The 21,166-nt window shown below is 38.3% G+C and overlaps 1 protein-coding gene across 2 annotated transcripts; it reads right to left on the bottom strand.

The window, feature by feature from the left end:
- Positions 1–621: 621 nt before the first annotated feature.
- On the bottom strand, positions 622–15,461 carry zgc:92242 (uncharacterized protein LOC436899 homolog). Of its 2 annotated transcripts, none has more exons than XM_058408809.1 (6): positions 15,326–15,461; positions 12,351–12,756; positions 6,952–7,099; positions 5,718–5,808; positions 4,815–5,016; positions 622–1,244 (listed from the first exon to the last, which is right to left on the bottom strand). In XM_058408809.1, the coding sequence occupies exons 2-6, from the start codon at positions 12,526–12,528 to the stop codon at positions 1,084–1,086; spliced, it is 780 nt and encodes a 259-aa protein (XP_058264792.1). In that variant the 5' UTR covers positions 12,529–12,756; positions 15,326–15,461; the 3' UTR covers positions 622–1,083. The 2 variants fall into 2 exon arrangements, with proteins under 2 accessions (XP_058264792.1, XP_058264793.1); XM_058408810.1 differs by having other exon boundaries at positions 15,322–15,340.
- Between the last annotated feature and the right edge of the window lie 5,705 nt (positions 15,462–21,166).

Here is a 21,166-nt window from a genome sequence, read left to right on the forward strand (position 1 = left end):
CGACCTACAGCATCCACTGGGACGAGACCTGCCACGGCATCCAATCCAAGTGCACAGTGCCGGAGGCCACACTGCCAGGCAATCAGACAGAGGCTAAGGAAGCTGGAGGCGAGTTTTCCAGAGTGACCTCATACAAGTCCACCAGGAGAAAGTACTCTCAGTGAAAATCTTAAAACCTTGGAAGGCTCTTCCTACATGAGATCATTTCCCAACCTGTAGATTATCAAAACTGAATGTGAATGCAAAACGCTTCATCTTGATATCACAGACTGCATGCTGAAGAAAGCGGCAGTGTTCGGTGCTGTAACAGGGTACAGGAAGGAATCGAACCCCCAACCCCAGAGCCATCGTGCTCCTGGAGGAAGAACATCCACATCCATCACTTCAAATACATATAACTGAGCTGCTAAAGTGCTGGTATATATTGTGGAGAACTTTTGGCACTTTAGAAACTACTAAGTGAATGTTGTTTATTTAAATGTTATTTTCTTCCAATTGCATTGCAAAACTGCATTGTTTTGTTTTTTTTAATACTAGTGACTGGACCTTTAAAAGTAGAATGATTTTCGTTTCCCTCTCGGTATGAACTACAATATGGAAAAGTATTTGAAACCCAACAAGTTTTATTTGCATTTTTGTTACATCATTGTATTTACAAAACACATTCAATAACAAGTAGAAAACATCTAGAAACGTCTTTGGTCTTCTGTCACTGGATAAAAATGGTGTGTGTGTGTGTATATATAAAAAAGGCTTAGAGGAGCTACAGTGGATGTCACAGCTTGTTAAAAAAATAGGATGTATTGCTAAAGTCCAGGCTGTGCGTATCGACTTGCAGCAGTGGAGTGATTGAAAGGGTTGTGATATCATATACAGTAGATCACCTTTTATTTCTTCCGCACTGACACCACAGCCTGCTGTATATCCGTACAACCGACTGAAATAGTCCCTTGTGCGGTGGCGCTGGAGACTTTGCTTTGCGCACCAACGTATTATTTACAGTTATGCTAATGTTAAACAATCAGGAACTCGTAGCTAGTGTTTATCTGAAGTGATTTGGTTTTCTCTGTCAGTCTTTGCTGTTTATCTGACAGAGGCAGCAGTCAGAAGATGAGCCGGCTTGGTAGGAATGGGTGGTTTAGTGCATGGTGAGGGGACTTTCGTGTTCGGTGAGTTAAAGTTCATCCTTAGCTGAGCCACACGGCTTCCGAAGGGAGAACTGAGCCCTTGTTCGCTTGCCACTCCTGCAGAGAGAGAGAGAGAGAGAGAGAGAGTGTGTGTGTCAATAAAACTTGGGAAATGACATGGGTTAACCTCAACCTCAGGCTCACCCAAACATTCAATCATCTGTCCTGGTCTTGTAATGATAAGCTGTTTTTATTGGCTGTAAATCTCCACTGCTTGTAGAAAGCTTTTACGAGCAGGACACAGACCAGCTGAGGATTCAATATATACAGTTTTTCTTCCTGGGTTGTGATTAAGGATGGATAAAATAATTGATTCTTTAAATCTCTCTACAAGTTGTGCATTAATAATTGGTGTTTTCTCAGTGAAATGTACATTACCAAAACATTTCTGCTTAACAAGATTTGAACTGCTAATAAAAGTACCCTTTAACTCTTTCGTTAGCATACGAAATCTGTTCGGCCGTGTTTTATTTCAAACGACTGACTGGAATTCGGTTATAACTTTCATGAATAGCAGTGTCGCTTGCTTAGCTAGCTAACTAGCCAACCACACTGATGTGAACTCATTAAAATTGAAAAGGTGTCAGTCAGCTAACATAGCTAGCTAGCGATTTCAGTAGATATAGCAATAGTTAGTTCCTCTAAAACAGCAAAAAGGTAACATTATACTAGTTAGCCAGCCTAACCATATTAATGGACAGATAAACTATGAGACTGTCATAAAGTCGATGACTGTATCAGTTGTTATTTAAGAAGGTAGCAAAAGGTAGCTGTGTGCTAACAGTTAGAACAATTTCTTTAGCTTTTGCGCATCCCATAACTATATAAACAGTACCAAATAGTTGCACATTTTCTTTAGGGCTAAATAAAATGCCAATTTCTAGTGGGGTTAGAAAAAGATCAGCTAGCTTTTTTTTGTGCTCGTCCTTCTCTTGTATTAGCTAGCTGTAACCGGAACTCAAAGATTATGCTCAAACAGAAAGCATCAGGCTAATGGAAATGTTTTCATCATGGATAAATAAACGTTTAAAAAGCAACAAAATCATAAGGTAAGCTATGGTAAGGCAAGATATGTAGGCTAAAGAAAAGTTCTGTAACTGATTCAGATAAAAAAAATAACGTATAACTAAGGCTAAATTAAAGCGTCATTAATAACGTCTTTGAATCAAAATCGATGGAATGATGTGGCGGACGGATGAGAACAGGATAGAGGGACGAACGCTGTTCAGATCCGGAGGAGCAGCCGGATGAGGGCACAGACTGTATTTTTAGCTTCTCCCTGAAGGCTTAGAGCCTAGAGCTAGCTATCTCTCTCTTTGTCTCGCTCTCAGAATCTTCCTCTCTTTCTCCTTCTTGTGTGTCTCACTCACTTTGTCTTTCTCCCCCATCTGTCTCTCTGTCTGTTTTCTGTGTCTCTCTCCTTGTCTTCCTCTCCCTGACTGTACGTCTCTCTCTCTCTCGCTACATCCGCTCTCTGTCACTTTCTCTTTGTCTTTTTTCTCCACGTCTGTCTCTCTCTATTTCAGTCTCTCACTCTCACCCATGAAAGGTTCGTTTTCTTCCAGCTGACACGATGCACCCTACAGCTCTCCTTCACCCGTTACTCTCGCTTCCCACTCCTTCTCACTTGTCTCTCACACACACATTGTCTGTCTGTCTCTCTCTCTCTCTGTTTTATTTCAGTCTCTTTCCTTCGCTCTCGCTGTCTCGGTCTGTGTCTGCCCTTTGATCTGTACTTCCTCTTAATGTGTCCGTTCTCTGCAGCCGTGACCCTGCGACTGCGTCAGGCTGTCGCCATGGAGACTAGGGTGTAAGTCTTCCCTCTTTCTTTCTTTCTCTCTCTACCTCACACACACACACACACACACACAAAAGCTGAATTCCTCCTGATCTAAATGAAGGTAAAAATTATATGAACTGCTCAAAGTCGTAAACTGTACAGACGTGCTTTATATTAGAGTCTGATAGTGAAGCGACAGACTGAGGGTTCATCCAGCAGCTCAGCAGGCTTTACAATTCGGAGTTTCTGGTTTTGTTCACATGAGCTGTGTGTGTACTGAGCACATTTATACACACCAAACAAAAGTCTACCGGTTTTTGCTCGTCAAATCTGCCTTACAAAGAGGACATGTAATTTTCTACTTTAGTGAATTTCAATCACAAAGCTGACAGATTGTGGGAAGATTTAAGGTTCTTTCTTATGCAGTTGTATTATCATTATAATTAAACACATTCAACTCACTGAAATGTCACTGAGTAACAGATAAACAAACAAGTAAACAAATACGTACGTTTCAAAAACTTCATGTATATTCCAATATTCTGATAATAATTCTGATCTTTTGCCAATATGTTTTGTTCACTATAAAAATTGTAAATTTGATTTAATTCTATACAAGTTTCATTGAATATTTTATTGCTGCCAAAAATGCTGTTACACTGTGCTATGTCGCAGTGTCATGCTTTCTTTCTTTCTTTAATACCCCTTGTTTCTTTAGAGACATGTACAGTATATATATATATGTATGTGTGTGTGTGTGCACAATCAGTATATACCAGTTTCCATGACAAGAAATTATTAAGCAGGAAACTACGGGAATATTTTGGGAGAGTACACACCGTGGCGTCTCCTAGGGCCACAGCCGTGGGCCGTGATCAGTTGCACAACATTGCAGATAGAGCTAAAAATTTACCGAGCAGACAGATGAACTCAAGTAACCAGGGACTGACCGTGTAAGTGCTATTAAAGGAAGCAGGGTCTACAGTGATGGAGCAGAACTCGAGCCAGCTGAGGAAAACGAATGCAAGATGCAGATATAACCTGCTCCGAGATCAGCTGTACGGGATCTTTAATGATTTAGGATACTGTTAGGGGAGAGCTTCTCATTCACGGCCTTGCTTTTTTTTAAATATACATTTAGATCAGAGTATTATAATTTTATTGAGGTTTAATGTTGTAATAGGTGTAGAGTATAAAGTGCAGAAGATTTCCAGCAGCAAAAGTCGGTTTTAATGTAGTGCTTCATTCTCGGTTTAGAAAAAACAGAATGTATGCCTCAGATGCAGTTCCACTATATAGCCACTAGATGGCACTCGTTTCAACAGACACGTCAATGAATCACCAGCTCCACGCCTTAGCACAAAGGTGTTACTTCTGTGAGTAACGTGGCCTCTTATTTCAATAAAATAAATAAATAAATAATTATTGCATTAGTGTCATATTTTCAGATTTTTTAAAATATTTAATTTATTTTAAAATCTTGCTTTCAAGAAATTCTGACACATCCCACCCGTCTGCGATATTTTTAACAGATTTTCCTACTTGCTTCTATTCAGTAAACTATCAAATAAAAAACGGTCATTTTCCCCAACCAACCATAATCATGTTAAAAGCAGCTACTGATATGAATATTCATGAGTAGCTGATGTGTTACACTCTCCTCCTGTTAACGAACAAGACGTTTCATTAATCTATGAGCTTCGCTTCTGACCTCCTGCTCTCATGACAGAATGGAAAAAAATAAAGAATAAAAACAAACAAGCAAACAAACAAATAAAATCATTGCAAATTTCCCTAGTTCCCAATTTAAACCCAGGAGCTTATCGTTTCACTCCTCACCCATTTACCTCTTTCCTGTTCGTCTCGCTCCACAGTGTTTTTCTGCAAGCTGAACTGGTTCAGTCTCGCCACTACGGATGGCTCTCTGTCCGTCCTGTATGATTTAGGCGTTATCAGATTTGAAGAGTCGTCCGTTTGGTTCTTCACCTCCTCTGTGCAGTGACTGTTGTTGTATGGAAGAGTGTTGGAGTGGTTCATCTGTTCTGCTTTCTGTAAATGTAACCACATATACAGTACAGGAAATAAATACACTGGGTGAAGTCAATATAAAGATGAAGATATATAGACCATGTACAGATGAAACATGATTGAAACAGGTGTAGATACAAACGTTTTCTGTCAGCTGGTTTATTTTGCGTGTCTGACTTGGCAGTGTAGTGATTACGACCTTGATATTGTGATAAATGATGCCACAGTGCTCACTTAGTACCTCTATAACACTGATTGACTCAGTTGTTCCTTACAAATTGGATCGAACTGGATCTATATTTCTTTCTTCTTTCCCTCCTGAATCCATTAAAATTGATTTTGAAAAATGAAATGAATAAATGTGTCACTGAAACCATATGTTATTTTGCAGATTGGTAGCATGGGTTTTATATCATGGAAAATTATTCAATTTATTGTTATGTTTCTGCCATATTGTCAAGCCGGTATTTTGTGTAACAATGGGTGTGATTAATTTCAGAGTACGATAAATGTAATCTCAGCCTCAGATACTTCGTCTAGAGAGTGTTAGAGAGTGTGTGATGGAGTTTGCTTCGGAACCCTGACCTCCATCATTCCAGTCAAATGATGCTCAATATGTTTATGAAGAAAAATGCTATCTAATATGTTCATTTAAATAGGAATAGCAAAATTCATAAACATAGGTTGAAATATAGATGAAATGTTAGTATACTTCTACATACTCTGAGCAGCAGCTCTATCCCGGGCTTATTGCTGTCCTTTTGGTTCCCTCTGATGTCCAGGCTGCTTTTGAGATGTCCAGTAGTCTGAGGTCTGTTCAGAGGAAAAACACTGCTGTGAGAGTTTATCACTGCTGGAAGTTAAAGGGAGAAAATCACACATTCAAGTCATTCTCTTGTCTCCAAATGTGTTGGATCAACCCGGGACCTGTCTGACGTGTTCTACTCTAGTGTTGTGCTGTAGCTACCGGCTAAATCTGTTCTGCTGATAAGGTTTAGGTCTCTTGTGATGGAAGATTTTACAAGGAGAAGTTGTTTGTGAAGCATACACAAACAGTCATATAAACAGTCAGCAATGTTGCTAATATGTTATAGGATGCTAGGTTTCACCGTAGAACTGTATTGGAGAACGTAACTGGTTTTAAAATAGCAAGCGGTTTTGCACATTAATAATAATACTAATAATCATAGCATGTTGAGTATCAGTACATGTATCAGAAATCAAATACATAAATATATATATAATTTTTTACACATTTCATGATGAATTATAAAATGGACTGCTATTATGAAAGGCAATTTTGCACTTTAGAGCTTTGTTTAGCACTTTGTCCACCAAATACCTTTATAAAAGTAAGACTGGAATGAAAGTATATACATTTTTATGTTTATTATGGATTTTCAGTTAAATGAAGCAGCTCTGGACACAAATACAGACTCTCTGTGCCATTTTGCAAACAATTATATTATTGAAGCAATTATGTGAACATTATATTTAAAGGAAAATAAAAAAGACAAAACTTTTTACGTGCTACTATTTTAGGCCCTTTATCACAAAAAGAAGCAATTTAAATGTAAGGTGCGTCTCACCATGAGGCAAGAGGATTATTGAATGAATTTGATTCATTACTTTTACTATTTTTAATGGTACATGTACTCCTGATGAACTGAACAACAAAGCACTGAAGTCAACAAACCGCCCCTTTTTCCTTTCTTCATAATTAGCTGGAATGAAAACAATTCTTCCGCCACCATTCAGACTCTTTAACCTCTGAATTACATGGTATTTACTTGAGTAGGTTTATCCTGTTACTTTGAGACTGGAGTAAATGACGTGAATAGTGACGATTACAGGACTAAAAATAACTTCATCGTCACTATTCTACACCTGCTATTCAGGAGGAGGTGTAGCCTGTTGTTTTCCTGAACTCTATTTTACCTCTGAGGGCATCAGTACCTGTTGGTGGTGTTGAGGTTGTTCTCTTTCCTTTCCCCGAGTTCAGACAGGAGAAGTTTGGATGATTTGAACTCGTCCGTCTCTCCGATAACACGCACATGCACGTCTCCATCTCGTCCCAGGAGCCAACTCACTTTCTTGAAAGTGGCTAGAAAGAGAGAAAATATAAAAAGGGACCCATTATACCTCATTACATCAGATACACTACACCTCATAGAGGTCAAAATTATGTGATGAATCAGTGATGTCTTTTATGCCTTTTTAAAAATATGTTGCTGACAAAATAGTATGTAGTAGTTCAGAAAATGTATGTGGAGGCTAATTATCAGAAATTATTTACTTAGTATTAAAAACGTGACAGGAAAAAAAAAGCAGACAAAAGATGTGTCGTTCAAGGAGTCGACTCTTTTACTCAACGCTGACCGAGAGTCGACTCGTGAAAGATGACGCGTTTGTGTAGTAGGTAGGTGAAAGAAAAGCGAAATAATCTCTGGTCAAGATATCAAAAAGCTCTGTTAGAAGAAAAATAGCAACGAGGAGTTATTGAAAAATAAAGAGACAAAAAACTGTTTCGTGAGCCGAACAATCTGACTCACTAAAAAAGATCCGGAATTTCCATCACTAAAATGTAATCCACAGAGTCACCAGCAGAGGGCGGTGTGATGCAATAAATGATCTTTTCACTGGAACCATTCTGGCAAGTTGGCTTTTCGATAGTCACAGCAACTTTGTGATAAATATATTCATTTGTATTTTATTTACAACAACAAACACCATCACCACAACAACTCTGGTCCAATGACTTTAATAAGCATGCCCTAATGTACACATTTTATTAATTAAAACACTTTTGTCTTATATTCATCCAATCACTGATTATTCTTAGATAGTAAATCTGCAGGCCAGTATACTGGGTGCATTCACCTTGTAATTACACTCACTGCTAACTTTAATAAGTACATAAACCATCCAGCTATCCATTTTCTGAACCTCATATCCTATACAGGGTTTCAGGGAACCTGGAGTCTAAACCAAGTGGACTCTGAGCACAAAGGTTTAAGGGATTTTCACAGGGAAGGCTTTAGCAACACGACTCTGAATAGCTATTCTGTATTTCTCTACATTTCCAATGTGAATTTGAGGACAAATCAGTCATCCAATTCATCTACATGCCTCTCATAGCTCAGGTTTCATATCTGGAACGTACTTTCACTTCTGATTTGTGAAGGTGATAATGCCTGGAAATTTAAGGTCCTTTTTCAAAATGCACATGGTCAAGCACTCCTTCACCCACCATTTCATTCATCTTTACAGCCATGCCTATGGAACTTCCTCTATTCTCCTTAGAACAGCTCTGTAATATTTAAAGCCTCTGTTGGGTATAAGGTGAACTGGAATCGCAATGAAAACACTGACAACTATTGGAATTTACCCAACTGTCTCCACCCCTTTTGATCGATGTACTGTATCCTTAAAAGGCAACAAAAAGGTATACAGAGCTGAATCTGGGGGTGGATCCTGTTTCTGGGTCAGAAAAAAAATGTAAACAGAAAACAAAACCCGGAACTATGCAACTAGCTATTATTCCAAGCCACAGGTAGAATTCAAATGATGATTATTGTATGGCTTGTTATACTTAAAATTTACATATTGCTCCTTTAATGGTTGTTTTTCATCGATTTTCTCTCATTTTATGAGATTGTAAGCTGAACCACAGATGTTACAGATGCTGCATGTTTTTCTCTTACAATTTAAACTACACCTTTTCCATGAAGAAACTAATTGGCTCCAACGTTCCACGTCTTTAAAACGTCTTTAAAATCTTTAAATTCTGAGTAATTTAGTATTTTAGAGACACATCAATTTGACAAACAGCGTGATGTGATTTAATGAATCATTTTCTGACCTTGGTCTTTACCGAAGCTAGGCAAACATTATTTTACTACTAATAATGCAATTAAACTGAATGCCGAACACACACCGGCTTCCTGTACCACCCTTTAATTGCATGTAATCTTCATGTTTCTCTCAAACAGTGCTCAGGCTTAGCTCCGGTGTATTCCAGAGTGATGCAACCGTATCGTATTGCGTATGTAACGTCAGCATCTGAGCGCATGCCACATGATTAACGATCATTACCTTGGTGGTGTTTATATAACAATGGAAAGATACCTTCAAAACATCAGCATGTAGCTTCACAACACAAAGCAACATTCCATGATAAATGTACTCAAGACAGAGACATCACAACAACCAAGCCGGAGAGAGTTATGATGAGAAATATTACCGATAGTTTAAAAAAAAACAAAAAAAAACAGCTCTACTATGCGACACCGGCATAGCAGGAAGTAATGGAGACCAAAAGAGAAGAATAGGAGCAATGGGGGGGGGGGGAAGAGAAAAATGCACGGAATTAATCATCTGCGACCATTTAAGACACAGTCTTTATAACTTCATAGTCTCCAGCATCACAGAAGAAATCCACTTCCAAATACTCCATCTCATCCCTGTTAAAGCTCACGTAGATCACCAAGATTACCCATCTAGCTCACGTAGATCACCAAGATTACGTAGATCACCCTACTGATACAGATGCAAAAGAGCGTACATGCAAACCGTTTTCTGAAACACAAATGCAAATCTATAGACATCCAAGAAACACGTACGGAATATGCACCGTGAAAACAAATCAGCTACACAACTCCATTTAGCTATATAGAGTCATGGAAAGGACATTATAAAAGGACATTATTTATAATCTCACTCTCTGGTGTCACCCAGATGAGGATTTTGAGTCTGGTTCCTCTCAAGGTTTCTTCCTCACATCGTCTCAGGGAGTTTTTTTCTCATCACAGCTGTCTCGGGCTTAATCATTAGGGATGAATATGAATTTATTTTGAATGAATTTATTCTAGATTTTTATATTTTTTGTAAAGCTTGACGATTTCCACTGTTAAAAGAGCTATACAGATAAAATGAACTTGAACAAATCGGCAAAATAAATAAATATCAATAAATAAATTAATAAATATAACATCTTATGGAAACTGTGCTATTAATACAGGAGGATTTTATAGGATAAAATTTTATAGGATTTTATAAATTCTAACTATGCTGAAGTTACACTCACTTGTCATTTTATCAATACATTTACACTTTGGCTAAGTAGATGAGCGGGTATTGATCCTTTTAGACTGGTGCTTGATGCAATTTCTGATATTGGTGTTGTATCCTAATAGGGAAGTTGATCATGAACAGCTTGATTAATAGAAAGCAGTCCAATTTCAATTTTCAGGATGCTTTATACTTTTTTACGTCGTTTGTGACACATGCTTTTTATTATGCATTATTCATTTCAAATGTTTCATAAATGCAGCACCGTTTAGATGAAGGCCTGTGTGCTTTATGCAGATTAGCACACTTGTTATTTTTGTTCTTGCTGGTCTACATGTGTCACAGGTCACACTGCTATGCACGTGGCTACCATTATAATTTAGCAATTTGTAAACACACAAACCGCGCGTGTGAAGAGCAGGGCGTCTGTGTCTTCTGGATAATGAGGGCGTGTGCACATGTGTGTGTTGTCTGCCACTGATCGGGTCAGTGCGTTCAAACACACAGAACTCGTTTATGTTTTTGAACCCCTGAGCAGCTTTTATTGTATTAAATCACCCTGAGGCATACGAGAAAGTACATAACGTCCAGACAGAGAGAGAGAATGAGGAAGACCATTGAAAAGGTATTTGCCGTCTCGGTCACTCTCCTAGATTAATTTCAATAATTGTGTTCAGCTTTCTTGCTAAAACGAAGTTCCTGACGTATTCCTGAAGAAGAGCATCATATTTCTTGGACTAATTGATTTAATTTATTTTTAAGGGTATCACCTGTTGTGGAAAAATACAGGTGCAAACTCCGGTTTTGTACTACTGTGTAAATAACTCACCAGCCACCAGAAACAGCAGCAGTGTGTACAAACAGGTCAGATTTCAGACCTAGTGCTGAGTCAACGTCTGCTCAGACCTCTGATGCAGCGCTGACGCATTGAACGAACTAAGAAAAGCATGCTTTATAAACAGGCTATTTATCAAAACAAAAAAAGACAGAGATAAAAGAACTCTGAGCTGTAGAAAGGAACAGCCTCAACCCAGGCTTTGACAGAAAGAAAAGACACAAACCACATGATTATACATGAAACACAAAGGATCTATTTGCTGTGACACTTTTAGACCACAAGTCATAAAACACATGTAGAGCTCTATAGATAGGGACAGGTTTCCAAATAAGAAAACATCGGGGGCGAGAATGCGGATGCACCAGATTCCTGCGCAGTCGAACGTGGTGCATGTTTTCTTTCCTGAGGAACATGTCCCCAAAGTCCTCCAAGATATTCTGCAGGCAAGATGCCTCACATTCCACATGTCTATTCATGTCTTGTGTTCCCTAAAGTCTATTCTCACACTACGTGCTTCTGAAATAAGTATTAGAATATTTCAAACCTGTAAGGTGCACGAGGTCAAAAAGACGAATGCTATTCGATGCTACTTAGCTGCGGTTTTACATGCAAGTAGACTGTAAGAGACAGAGCGTGAGAGAGTTATGAGAAGCTTGATTGGAATTTGAAAGGAGTTTGGTTACAGTATAAAAGACATTATATAATTATGTGGGGGAACAAATGAAGTTACTTAAGAGTTGTGTCTCATGAATTACATGAAAAAAATACAACTTCAGGGCATTGATACAATGCAGTTTTCACATAACATGTTAAAATATACCCAAAAGATGATGCCATTTTAATGGCTTGCAAAGAAATTCAAGAGGATTTATAAGATATTTAGAAAGTACTTATCTTTACACACACACACATACGTCCATTCTCTTACTCGAGATAATGAAGTCTGTGAAAGCTTACACACTAAACTTTGTGTCTTGGTCATTTTGTCCTAAAGGTATACAAGACCCTATAAGCACTCAGCCATACAGAAGACATGGAGAATGTCTGAAACAGGACATGATTTGTTTTGAGAGTTTCAGTGCCACTACAGCTGGAGAATGTCTCAGAGTGGTTAATGAATCCCAGCATTCTCATACTGAGGTCAGTGTGCTGGGCAAAAAAAAGGCTCAGATTTCCTGTTAGATCATTATAGATGTGACGCACTGCTTCATATCCGATGAATGATGGTGATGCGATGTTCTGATGTGCCTTAATATGTTTCACTTTGGTTTGGTATAATTGGTTTAATAGTGGATTTAACATTCTAGTATAATCAGTGAATCTAAAACCTCCCTCACTGACCCCCCCGTTCCAACGTTATCTAAAGTACAGCCAATAATCTGTATTTCTGGATGACTGGTAATGATATAAATAACAGACATCCTGATGTTTGGTACATTATTCCTACCTTTCCTTGGCCTGGGTATCTCCATCCTGCCTTCCTTCTCCTCCTTCTCCTCTCGCTCCTTCCAACGGCGCACTTGCTCCTCTCTCATCTTCAGGAAGAGCGTCTTCTTCTGCTCGTCGTTCAGCGCCTCCAGGATGTCCGGGTCGACGTACATGTTTGTAAGAATTTGCTGCAGCATATTGGCGTGTGTGGGTTTATGAAGGACCTGGTACAGAGTGTTGGGAAACACGAAAGTGTGTGTTTGCAGGTAAACAGGAAGCCCTCCTGCTAATGCGATTGTTCAGTTATTTCCTCTTCCTTTTCCTCTTCTCAGGAGAGAATTACCCCTGTCCTCCTGCACCTGGATCCAATTGTTTCGGCTCTGCTCATTCCTTGCACACACGATCAGCATGTACTTGTTTGTTTTCTAAAAAAAAAGACAGTAACGGGAGAGGAATCCGTTACAACACTGGCGTTATTTGGCAGGTTTTCATTTGTTTTTGTTCTCCTGGTTTAACTCATAAGGGAAAAGTGTAATTTAAAAATGGAGTCTTTGTGGACAAGTGCCACAGATTAGCATGATCCTGTTACCATGAATCAAAATGGTTTATTCATCCATCTCCTGTAACTGCTTGATCAGGGTCACTTCGCTATTCTACAATGAATGGACAAAAGCAACCAGCCTAATTGAATATTATATTCAAAGCCTATATTCAGTTCTAATATTTGAAAGTCCCTCTAACATCTAAGCTGCTTCTAGCTATAAACTGTAGGAATGCATGCTTAAGGCCCTCATAACACCAGGGAGGCCCTGCATGTAAACAGAATACTTGAATCTATTATCTTTAGGAACATCTGTACTCCTGCTCATTCATGCAGTTATCCAATCGGCCAATCACATTTCAGTAGCACTGCTGATCTCCTGGGATTTCCACACACACACACACACACCATTCTCTAGGGTTTTACACAGAATAGTGAAAGAAACAAACAAACAAAAACAACAGTGAGTTGCAGCTCTGTGAGCAGAAAAGCCTCAGTGAATCCAAAGGAGAATACTAAAACTGGTTTAAGCTAACAGGAACTCTACCGTAATGCAAATAAGCACTCTTTACAAACATGGTGAGCAGAAAAGGAACACAACATGCTTAACCTTGAGATGGATCATCTACAACAGCAGCAAGCCACAACATCAGGCAAGAAGAGGAATGAGGCAACAGTGGACAAAAACTAGGCAGCTAAAGACCAGGTGATTGTCTATTCAGGGGCACAAATATTTACTATTTACATAGAGAAAAACATTATGAAGCTTTCTTAGAGCACACAGTTGATCTACATTAATATTATACAGTCTACGTTGGTCTTACTTAAACACATCTTGTTATGAAGATCACAAAAGTAGCCTAATTTTAAAAGAATATCATGCCATTAAGGCAAAAAGTAATAAGTGCTTATAGTATGACAGCTTAAAGCACTTAACACCCAACGGGAAGTGGCTAAATATTTAAATAGGGTGTTCCTTTGTAAGTAAAAATAGAGATCATTTTAATCTGTGTTTGATCTATTAAACAAAATGACAGCAAAGCAAACAACAGTTACTCAAGGTGGAGTGTTACTCAACCGGCTAATACTTCCTTTTGCTAATGGAGAGCAGAAAATCCGGGTATTCATTGTTAGCTATTAGGTGTCAGAACAATACCTAACCTCGGCATAGGTGACTACTGAGGGTCCTGTTGCAATTGAGTGGCAATAATATTTGTTGTGTGTGTACTTAAATATTGATTAGTATTGTTTCGAAGGCGTTTCAGAGCAATGGTGAGTGACAATTAATACGGACTCAATGAACAGCTTTGATTCATTAGGCAGCTAACTTTGTGCTTGATGGCTTGCTAACATTTTGTCAGCTGTTTGAAGAGTTTTAACTTTTTTTTAACACTAAAAGGAGAGATTAAGAAATTGTTTGTCAAATATTGCCATGTTGTGGCTTGATCATTTGTTTATATTTGGCTAAGCTGCAGACTCTGTTGATTTATCTGTCTTGCTAAGATTACGCCTGCTCAAGGATGCTAGCTAACAAAAAAAAAAAAAAAAAATGAAGTTTGGCTTTAAAGTTGCTAGCTTGATTTCTATTTCTTAGTTTCAAAGCTTCAAAACTTGACTGGCTTGCAAAATAATCATTCCACATGCCACAGGCCACAAACACTAAAAATAAAAGTTGCCCTTTTGTGTTTAGTTAACGGTGATTGCAGGTTACTAGAGAGTTTCAAAAAAAAAAAAAAAAAACCAGCACATGCTAAACATGCAGAGTTTGTGACCGTGACCTCTGTTTCAAATGAACCCAGCTGCCTTTACTGACCTCTGTGTGTGGTGACAAAAGCCAGTCTGTTTGAATACAGTCCTGTTTCTGTCCTATGTACTCTGTTCTCTCTCTCTGTGCCTCTCAGCTGCTGTTAAGCCTCTCTTTTCTTTCACACAGATGCTTTATTTACTCATTACCCATTATTCATTCATCCCCTAGCTAGTTGTTGGTCTGGTTTGCACAATTTACAGGATCTCCATTTTCAGTCTTTCTGACTCTTTGTCTGATGGTTACACATATCAGAAAAGATCTCCACGCCTTTAAAGCAGGCCTCTTTTCAAAAGTAAACTTCACCATGTGTCTCCTCCTCAGTGAGCTTCTCCCCAAGCCAACAAAGCCACTTAAAATGCAACACCAAAAAACGACTTCTTGTTTTTGTCCTACATTTACATTAACTTATCAACGTATCAGGAGAAACCCTCATAAAAGAGCTGTGTTTTAATCCCAAAACTAAGCAGGAAAAGCTGTGCAGCATGCAGAAACGTTAAGCCGAGACAAACAATGGACAACAGCAAGACCAATACATTCACAATCTTCAAGACCGTTCAAGAATGTCCAACAAGAACAAAACAAAGAAGCTAAATCAGTTATAACCTCCATTTCTGGCTAAAAGAGAAGAAAGCAAACACATACTCACATCTAGAATGAGAGGCACACAGTCAGCAGAAGTGTGTGTGTAGAGTGTTTCTCTCCCTCAAGCCTTTGTATGTGTGGTGTGGTGTGGAGTGACATCACAGCATTCCTCTTTGTTTCTCCTTCCCGCCTCCTTTTTTACACACACACACACACCCACACACACACACACACACACACACACACACACACACACACACACAGAATCTCCTCCCCCAATTTAGAGGTTTTAAACCCTGAGCTGAATTTTAAATATATGGAATGTACTTATTATTATTATTATTATTATTATTATTATTATTATTATTATTATTATGAGCTCTGGCTTTGCTCCTTAATTCAGTCTGCTCCATCCTGGTTCACTGGTTTCTTCCCACCCCCCAAAACATGGCAGTAAAAGGATTAACTCGTCTAAATTACCCCGAGGTGTGAAAGAGCACGAGGATGGTGCCCTGTGGTGGACAAGTGGCCCATTCAGGATGGACTTCTGACTCACACCCAGTGTCATGAGCTCATGAGATCAAATGAATGAAAAGTATCTGTATTGGGTATCGCTATCAGGTTCCTAAATAGCCTCAATTCTATTCAGTCACTGTTCCTACTGTTATTGAATCTATTAAAACTCTACTTTTGTCTTGTTTCCACATACTCCTTACTTATATCATATTCTGTATGTTATATTAATGTTCATTAACCACTTTGGTCTGGACAGAAGTCCTGGTATATCTGGAAGATGAATGAATAAATGAATGAATCAATTGTTGTTGCTCTTTTTGTCTCGTTTGTGTGTGTTGGATATTTTGTGACTTTTGAATAGGTAAATTAGCATTATCTACAGCACCTTGCCATAGGCATGTCAGTGGACTCGTTGTGTAACAATATGCCACTGTCTTTATCTGTTTTTAGATTTAAAACAGAAGTGGGAGTGGCTTAAACTAGAAGTTCTTCTGTTATGTTGCGTTTTTAGTTCTTCTTCTTCTTCTTCTTCTTCTTCTTCTTATTATTATTATTATATTTGACCACTATGTCAGAGGAAACATTGGAAAAAAGAACAGCAAGCAGAACAGCAGTACCATCGGCATGGTGTGTGATTTCTGTCCCTAAAAGTTCATATCCTGCTCATATTTTTGTTTGAATCTTTCCACAACACTTTCTAACAAATTTATTTCTCTCAAAATATTCTTCTGACCATCAGTTACTAAGGATGCTGTAAATCCAACGTGATCTGTCTTTGTCCAAAATGCTTCATATCTGACGGCCTCCTCAGGAATGGAAACCCTCCACCTGCATAACCTTTTTCTTTGTCCTAGTCTCAACAAAAAATAATATTATGCTTCCTGTTCCATTGGAACACATTCATTCCAAATAATGTAGCGAGGCACAAAGGTTTGGTGATTAGTGCATTTGCCTCATACCTCCAGGAATATACCTCCAGTGTATAGAGTTCTCTCAGTGCTTTAGGGGTTTCATCTGGGTGTCTCTCCAAGTCAAAAGACATGTATTATAGTCTGGTATTTGTAAAATGTCTGTGGTTGAGTCTTCTGCAACCCTGTGTAAGGTAAAAAATGGTTAGGGTTACAGAAAGTGGATGGATGGATGGATGGATCTTCATTCAGTGAATAAAATTTGTCAGATGATTTTTGTAACTCCTGTGTGGAAAATATTCTCTAGTTTTCTAACACATTATAAGAACATTAGCGTGTAAACTTTTCCTTATAATTCATTAGCACCCATAATAAAAGAAGGAAATCATTTTCTATTAACACTCATCCTGTAATGACTGGATCTGGTCCAAAATACATATCAATTCCAGGAAACTGAAAGTGTTGTTGCCTCACTGACGTGACCCTGAGCTTGGGTTACTCTCTGCTTGGAGTTTCACACATTCTCCTCGTATCTGTGTGGCTTTTCTGTGGGTTCTCTGTATGCGGATTGGCTATGCTAAATTACCCCAAGTGTGAATGTGTGTGTGCAATATAGTAGTGCATTCCTGCCTCGCACCCCGAGTTCCTGACACAGCCTCCGGATTCAATCTGACTCGGATAAAACGATTACCGAAGATGAATGAATGACATTCTCTAATAACATGCTTGCTTACACTTTGGCTTTATAACTGCATCCAACATTTTCCATATCCTTTTAACAGCTTGTGGATCATCTCAGTGATAGTGTTACATCTCATTCAGATTCATTCTTCATTCTTCAAATCAAGTATGCAACCTGAGAGGGTCATGACAAACTACTTTTCTATTGATTTTATTGTCTTGTAAGAAGATACAACCACATTTCACTGCTCCAAAATAGAACTTTAATTAATTATTGTTCCGTTCAGAAACCACGGGGAATAGAAAGCTTTGCTCATGGCTGTATCCTGGATTGGTTAGCTGGAGCAAGAGTCATTAAATGATTCTACATTGATTCAAAAACAATACTTATATTCTTTTTTTTTCTTTTTTTGCACACAGGGCTATGATTTATTTCTCTGTTTCATTATGTAACCTCTCACCTAACATTCTTTTCAAATTCTTTTTGTTCCACACTGTACATTTTCTTACTGCCACACAAACCATCCTCTGAAAGAACTTTGAGCTCTCAGGGCAAATGGTGCTCGCTATACATTACCAAACAGCTGCTGCCGTTTAGCCTCAGGCCCTATTGATCAGGCTGAATGAGTGTCTGAAAGTAAGGGTGTGAGCAGAAAGAGAAAATCTGGGGGTTGGGTTTGGAGCACAAGTAATTGGGGCTATATAGGAACACATTAACTATTTTTTGAGTGTTCTCTCAAAGGATAGTTTCTCACCTTAGCTCAATTCACCATGTCCTTTTAATCAATTAAATGATTAAAAATCACATACAGTTTGTTTTAAACTCTACATACAGCAGAAGGAAAACTCCAGCACTTTAAATCCAGCACAAAATTCTCCACATCTATAGTGATCGTCAGTAACAATGATTTCAATTTCAACAAGAACAATTTCAACACACTTTTCTGTACTGAAAGAATAACAGACGTCTTACCCAAAGCCACTTACTGATTCCATCAATAGATGGAAAAGGCGGAATTTTTAGCCTTTCAATGGCATTTGTAAGATGCTTTTTTACCAGTTGACACACTTATCTTATTAGCCAGTCCACCCAGTGGCATGTTTTTTGGAAAGTAGAAAGAAACTAGAGAACCAAGAGTAAACCCATGCAAGCACTGACAGTATCCTAAGCTCACAGGAAAACCCCGAAAAGACTAAAATAATGATACAATTTCCTATTAGCACCGAAAGTTCTCTTCCTGCAGTAATTGGCTACAATAAAAAAAAATCCCATAGAGTTTCCATGTTCTCCTAGTTCTTCGGGGGTTTCCTCTCAGAACTCTGATTTCCTCCTAAAGTCCATAGACCTACGTTGTAGGCTGACTCCCGTTTCTGACTTGACTGTTGCGCATGAATGGGTGTGCGAGTGTGTACAGTTGTGCCCTGTGATACACAAAGTACATAAATTTGTTAGCTTGCCAGAATAAAATAAGATTCCAGGTTTTGATTACTTGACTAAACTCCCCAGGAAGAAGGTATGTCTTTATTCCCTAATTAGATATTTCAGTAACAACAAGGAAACAACTTGACATAAGGAAATATGATTAGGAATGTCTTAACATACATTGTGGGGGTGCCAGAAAGGAAAGTACCTGTTTGGCAAGACTCACCTGTAGCTGTATTTACTGTAAATGCTGTTTGTTTGAATCCTGACAAAGCTTTTAAGACTTCACATACACACCCTGGCTGTGTGTGTGACTCAGTGGTATTTTTCACTGCTACAAATCTGCAATGATTTAATACACCCAGAAATGCAAACAGGGTTCATAGGATTTAGCAGTGATAAAGAATCCAAACAGGAGTCACATGACCAATTTATTATATATACACATTGTGATTTGGGTTGGATTACATTGAAGAATGTAACTTAAATGGCAAGAGATAAAGGGAAAAATATTTCAGTATGTGAGTGTGTGTATGTGTGTGTGTGTGGGGGGGGTGTCATAGTTTGCTTTCACTCTAGTGCTGCATGCTGGTTTGAGAGATGCTTATTGTGTACAGGACAAGATTTCATATATTTTCATTTCAAGACTTTTCTTAATGTATATCTGTTGGAAACCTTGATGTAGACTCATACACCAAACTTAACAATCATTACAACCCAACAAGGATTTCCCTTTTAGAAAAGGCAGTAAATTAAGCATCGACAGGTGACTGGTGATTTAAGCATTTCGCAATATCCGAAATCTCAAAATAAAAAGAAAATTTGAAAAAACTGTATAGATTAGATAAAGGATAGGTTTGACACAGGTTAGGACACTAACAGAATCTTCAAACACAGTATTGAGTAGCACAATAATAATAAAATTGATGTTTACTTGACGCAGATACTTCTGATTCCATTTTTTGGCATGGCTATAATGTCAGAGTATGAGTGTGTCTTCCTCTGTAACCTTATTGAAAGAAACAGAAAGTAAATACCAGATAGTCTAGTGAACCTTGTAATTAACTTGGAGCATTTGACAGAATAAAGAGATTGCTTATTTAGATAGATAGATAGATAGATAGATAGATAGATAGATAGATAGATAGATAGATAGATAGATAGATAGATAGATAGATAGATAGATAGATAGACTCACTGAATCAGTTTTTTGTACCTTTAGTTAGTGGAACATTATTAAGGCACATACACTATATTGCCAAAAGTTTGGGGATTGTCTGCCTTCACATGGACATGAATTTAATATGGAGTTGGCCAGTCCTTTGCAGCTCTTCTGGGAAGGCTTTCTACAGGATTTAGGAGTGTGTTTATGGTCATTTTTGACCATCCCTCTATAAGCGCATTTGTGAGGTCAGGCACTAATTTTGGACGAGAAGGCCTGGCTCACAGTCTCCGCTCTAATTCATCCCAAAGGTGTTCTATAGGGTTGAGGTCCAGGCCAGTTAAGTTACTTTGTGCCCTGGTGTACAGTCATGTTAGAACAGGAAGGGGTCATCCCCAAACTGTTCCCACAAAGCTGGGAGCATGAAATTGTCCAAAATGTCTTGGTATGCTGAAGCGTTAATAGTTCCTTTGACTGGAACTAAGGGGCCAAGTCCAACACCTGATTTCAGTGATTTGGAGGGGTGTCCCAAAACCTTTGGCAATATAGTGTAATTAATCCACATAGACAAGGTACATTGTTTTTACTTTGAGAAACAAAATGTACAGTCATCATTTCTTTGGTAGTGTTTTATATCTGTTAGTTTAAACATTAAAACTCCCATACTGCCACGTGGTGTAGACTTTTGTTGTGAGTCAAGTATGAATTGCCCTAGATTAAGCCTCAGTCAGAGCCGTTTAGAACAATGCAGCTTTTCGAGCTCTGACACTGTGGCATTTAAAGCTTAATGGAATGTAGCAAACACCGGCTGGGAGGCGGAAACATGTTAAAAATGTGCTGTTGTTACTCTCAGGCAGGAATTATTTGCGGACGACACCAGCATCACCTGATGTCTTGGGTTTTTCCGTGAAAGTCTGTAGCTGTTTGATGCAGTTTCGAATGAAATGGTCAGAAATCCAAAAATGTAAAATTTATTTGTTTGGTAAAAAAAAAAAAAAAAAAAAAAAAAAAAACTTTTTTCCTGAAGACACCACATACTTGTATGGCTTTTTCTGTGGATTGTGTTCATCGAAAATAATAACACCTTTAACAACTGAGTACGTCAGTGAAAAGAAAAAACTGTGTGTGTGTGTGTGTGTGAGTTTCCAGTCCATGTCAGTAAGAAAAAAGGCATGTGTTTCTATGTTTGGCTTCAGATAAAATCTATTTTTGTCA

Source organism: Hemibagrus wyckioides, linkage group LG14, assembly GCF_019097595.1.
Source record: "Hemibagrus wyckioides isolate EC202008001 linkage group LG14, SWU_Hwy_1.0, whole genome shotgun sequence".
NCBI lineage: Eukaryota > Metazoa > Chordata > Actinopteri > Siluriformes > Bagridae > Hemibagrus > Hemibagrus wyckioides.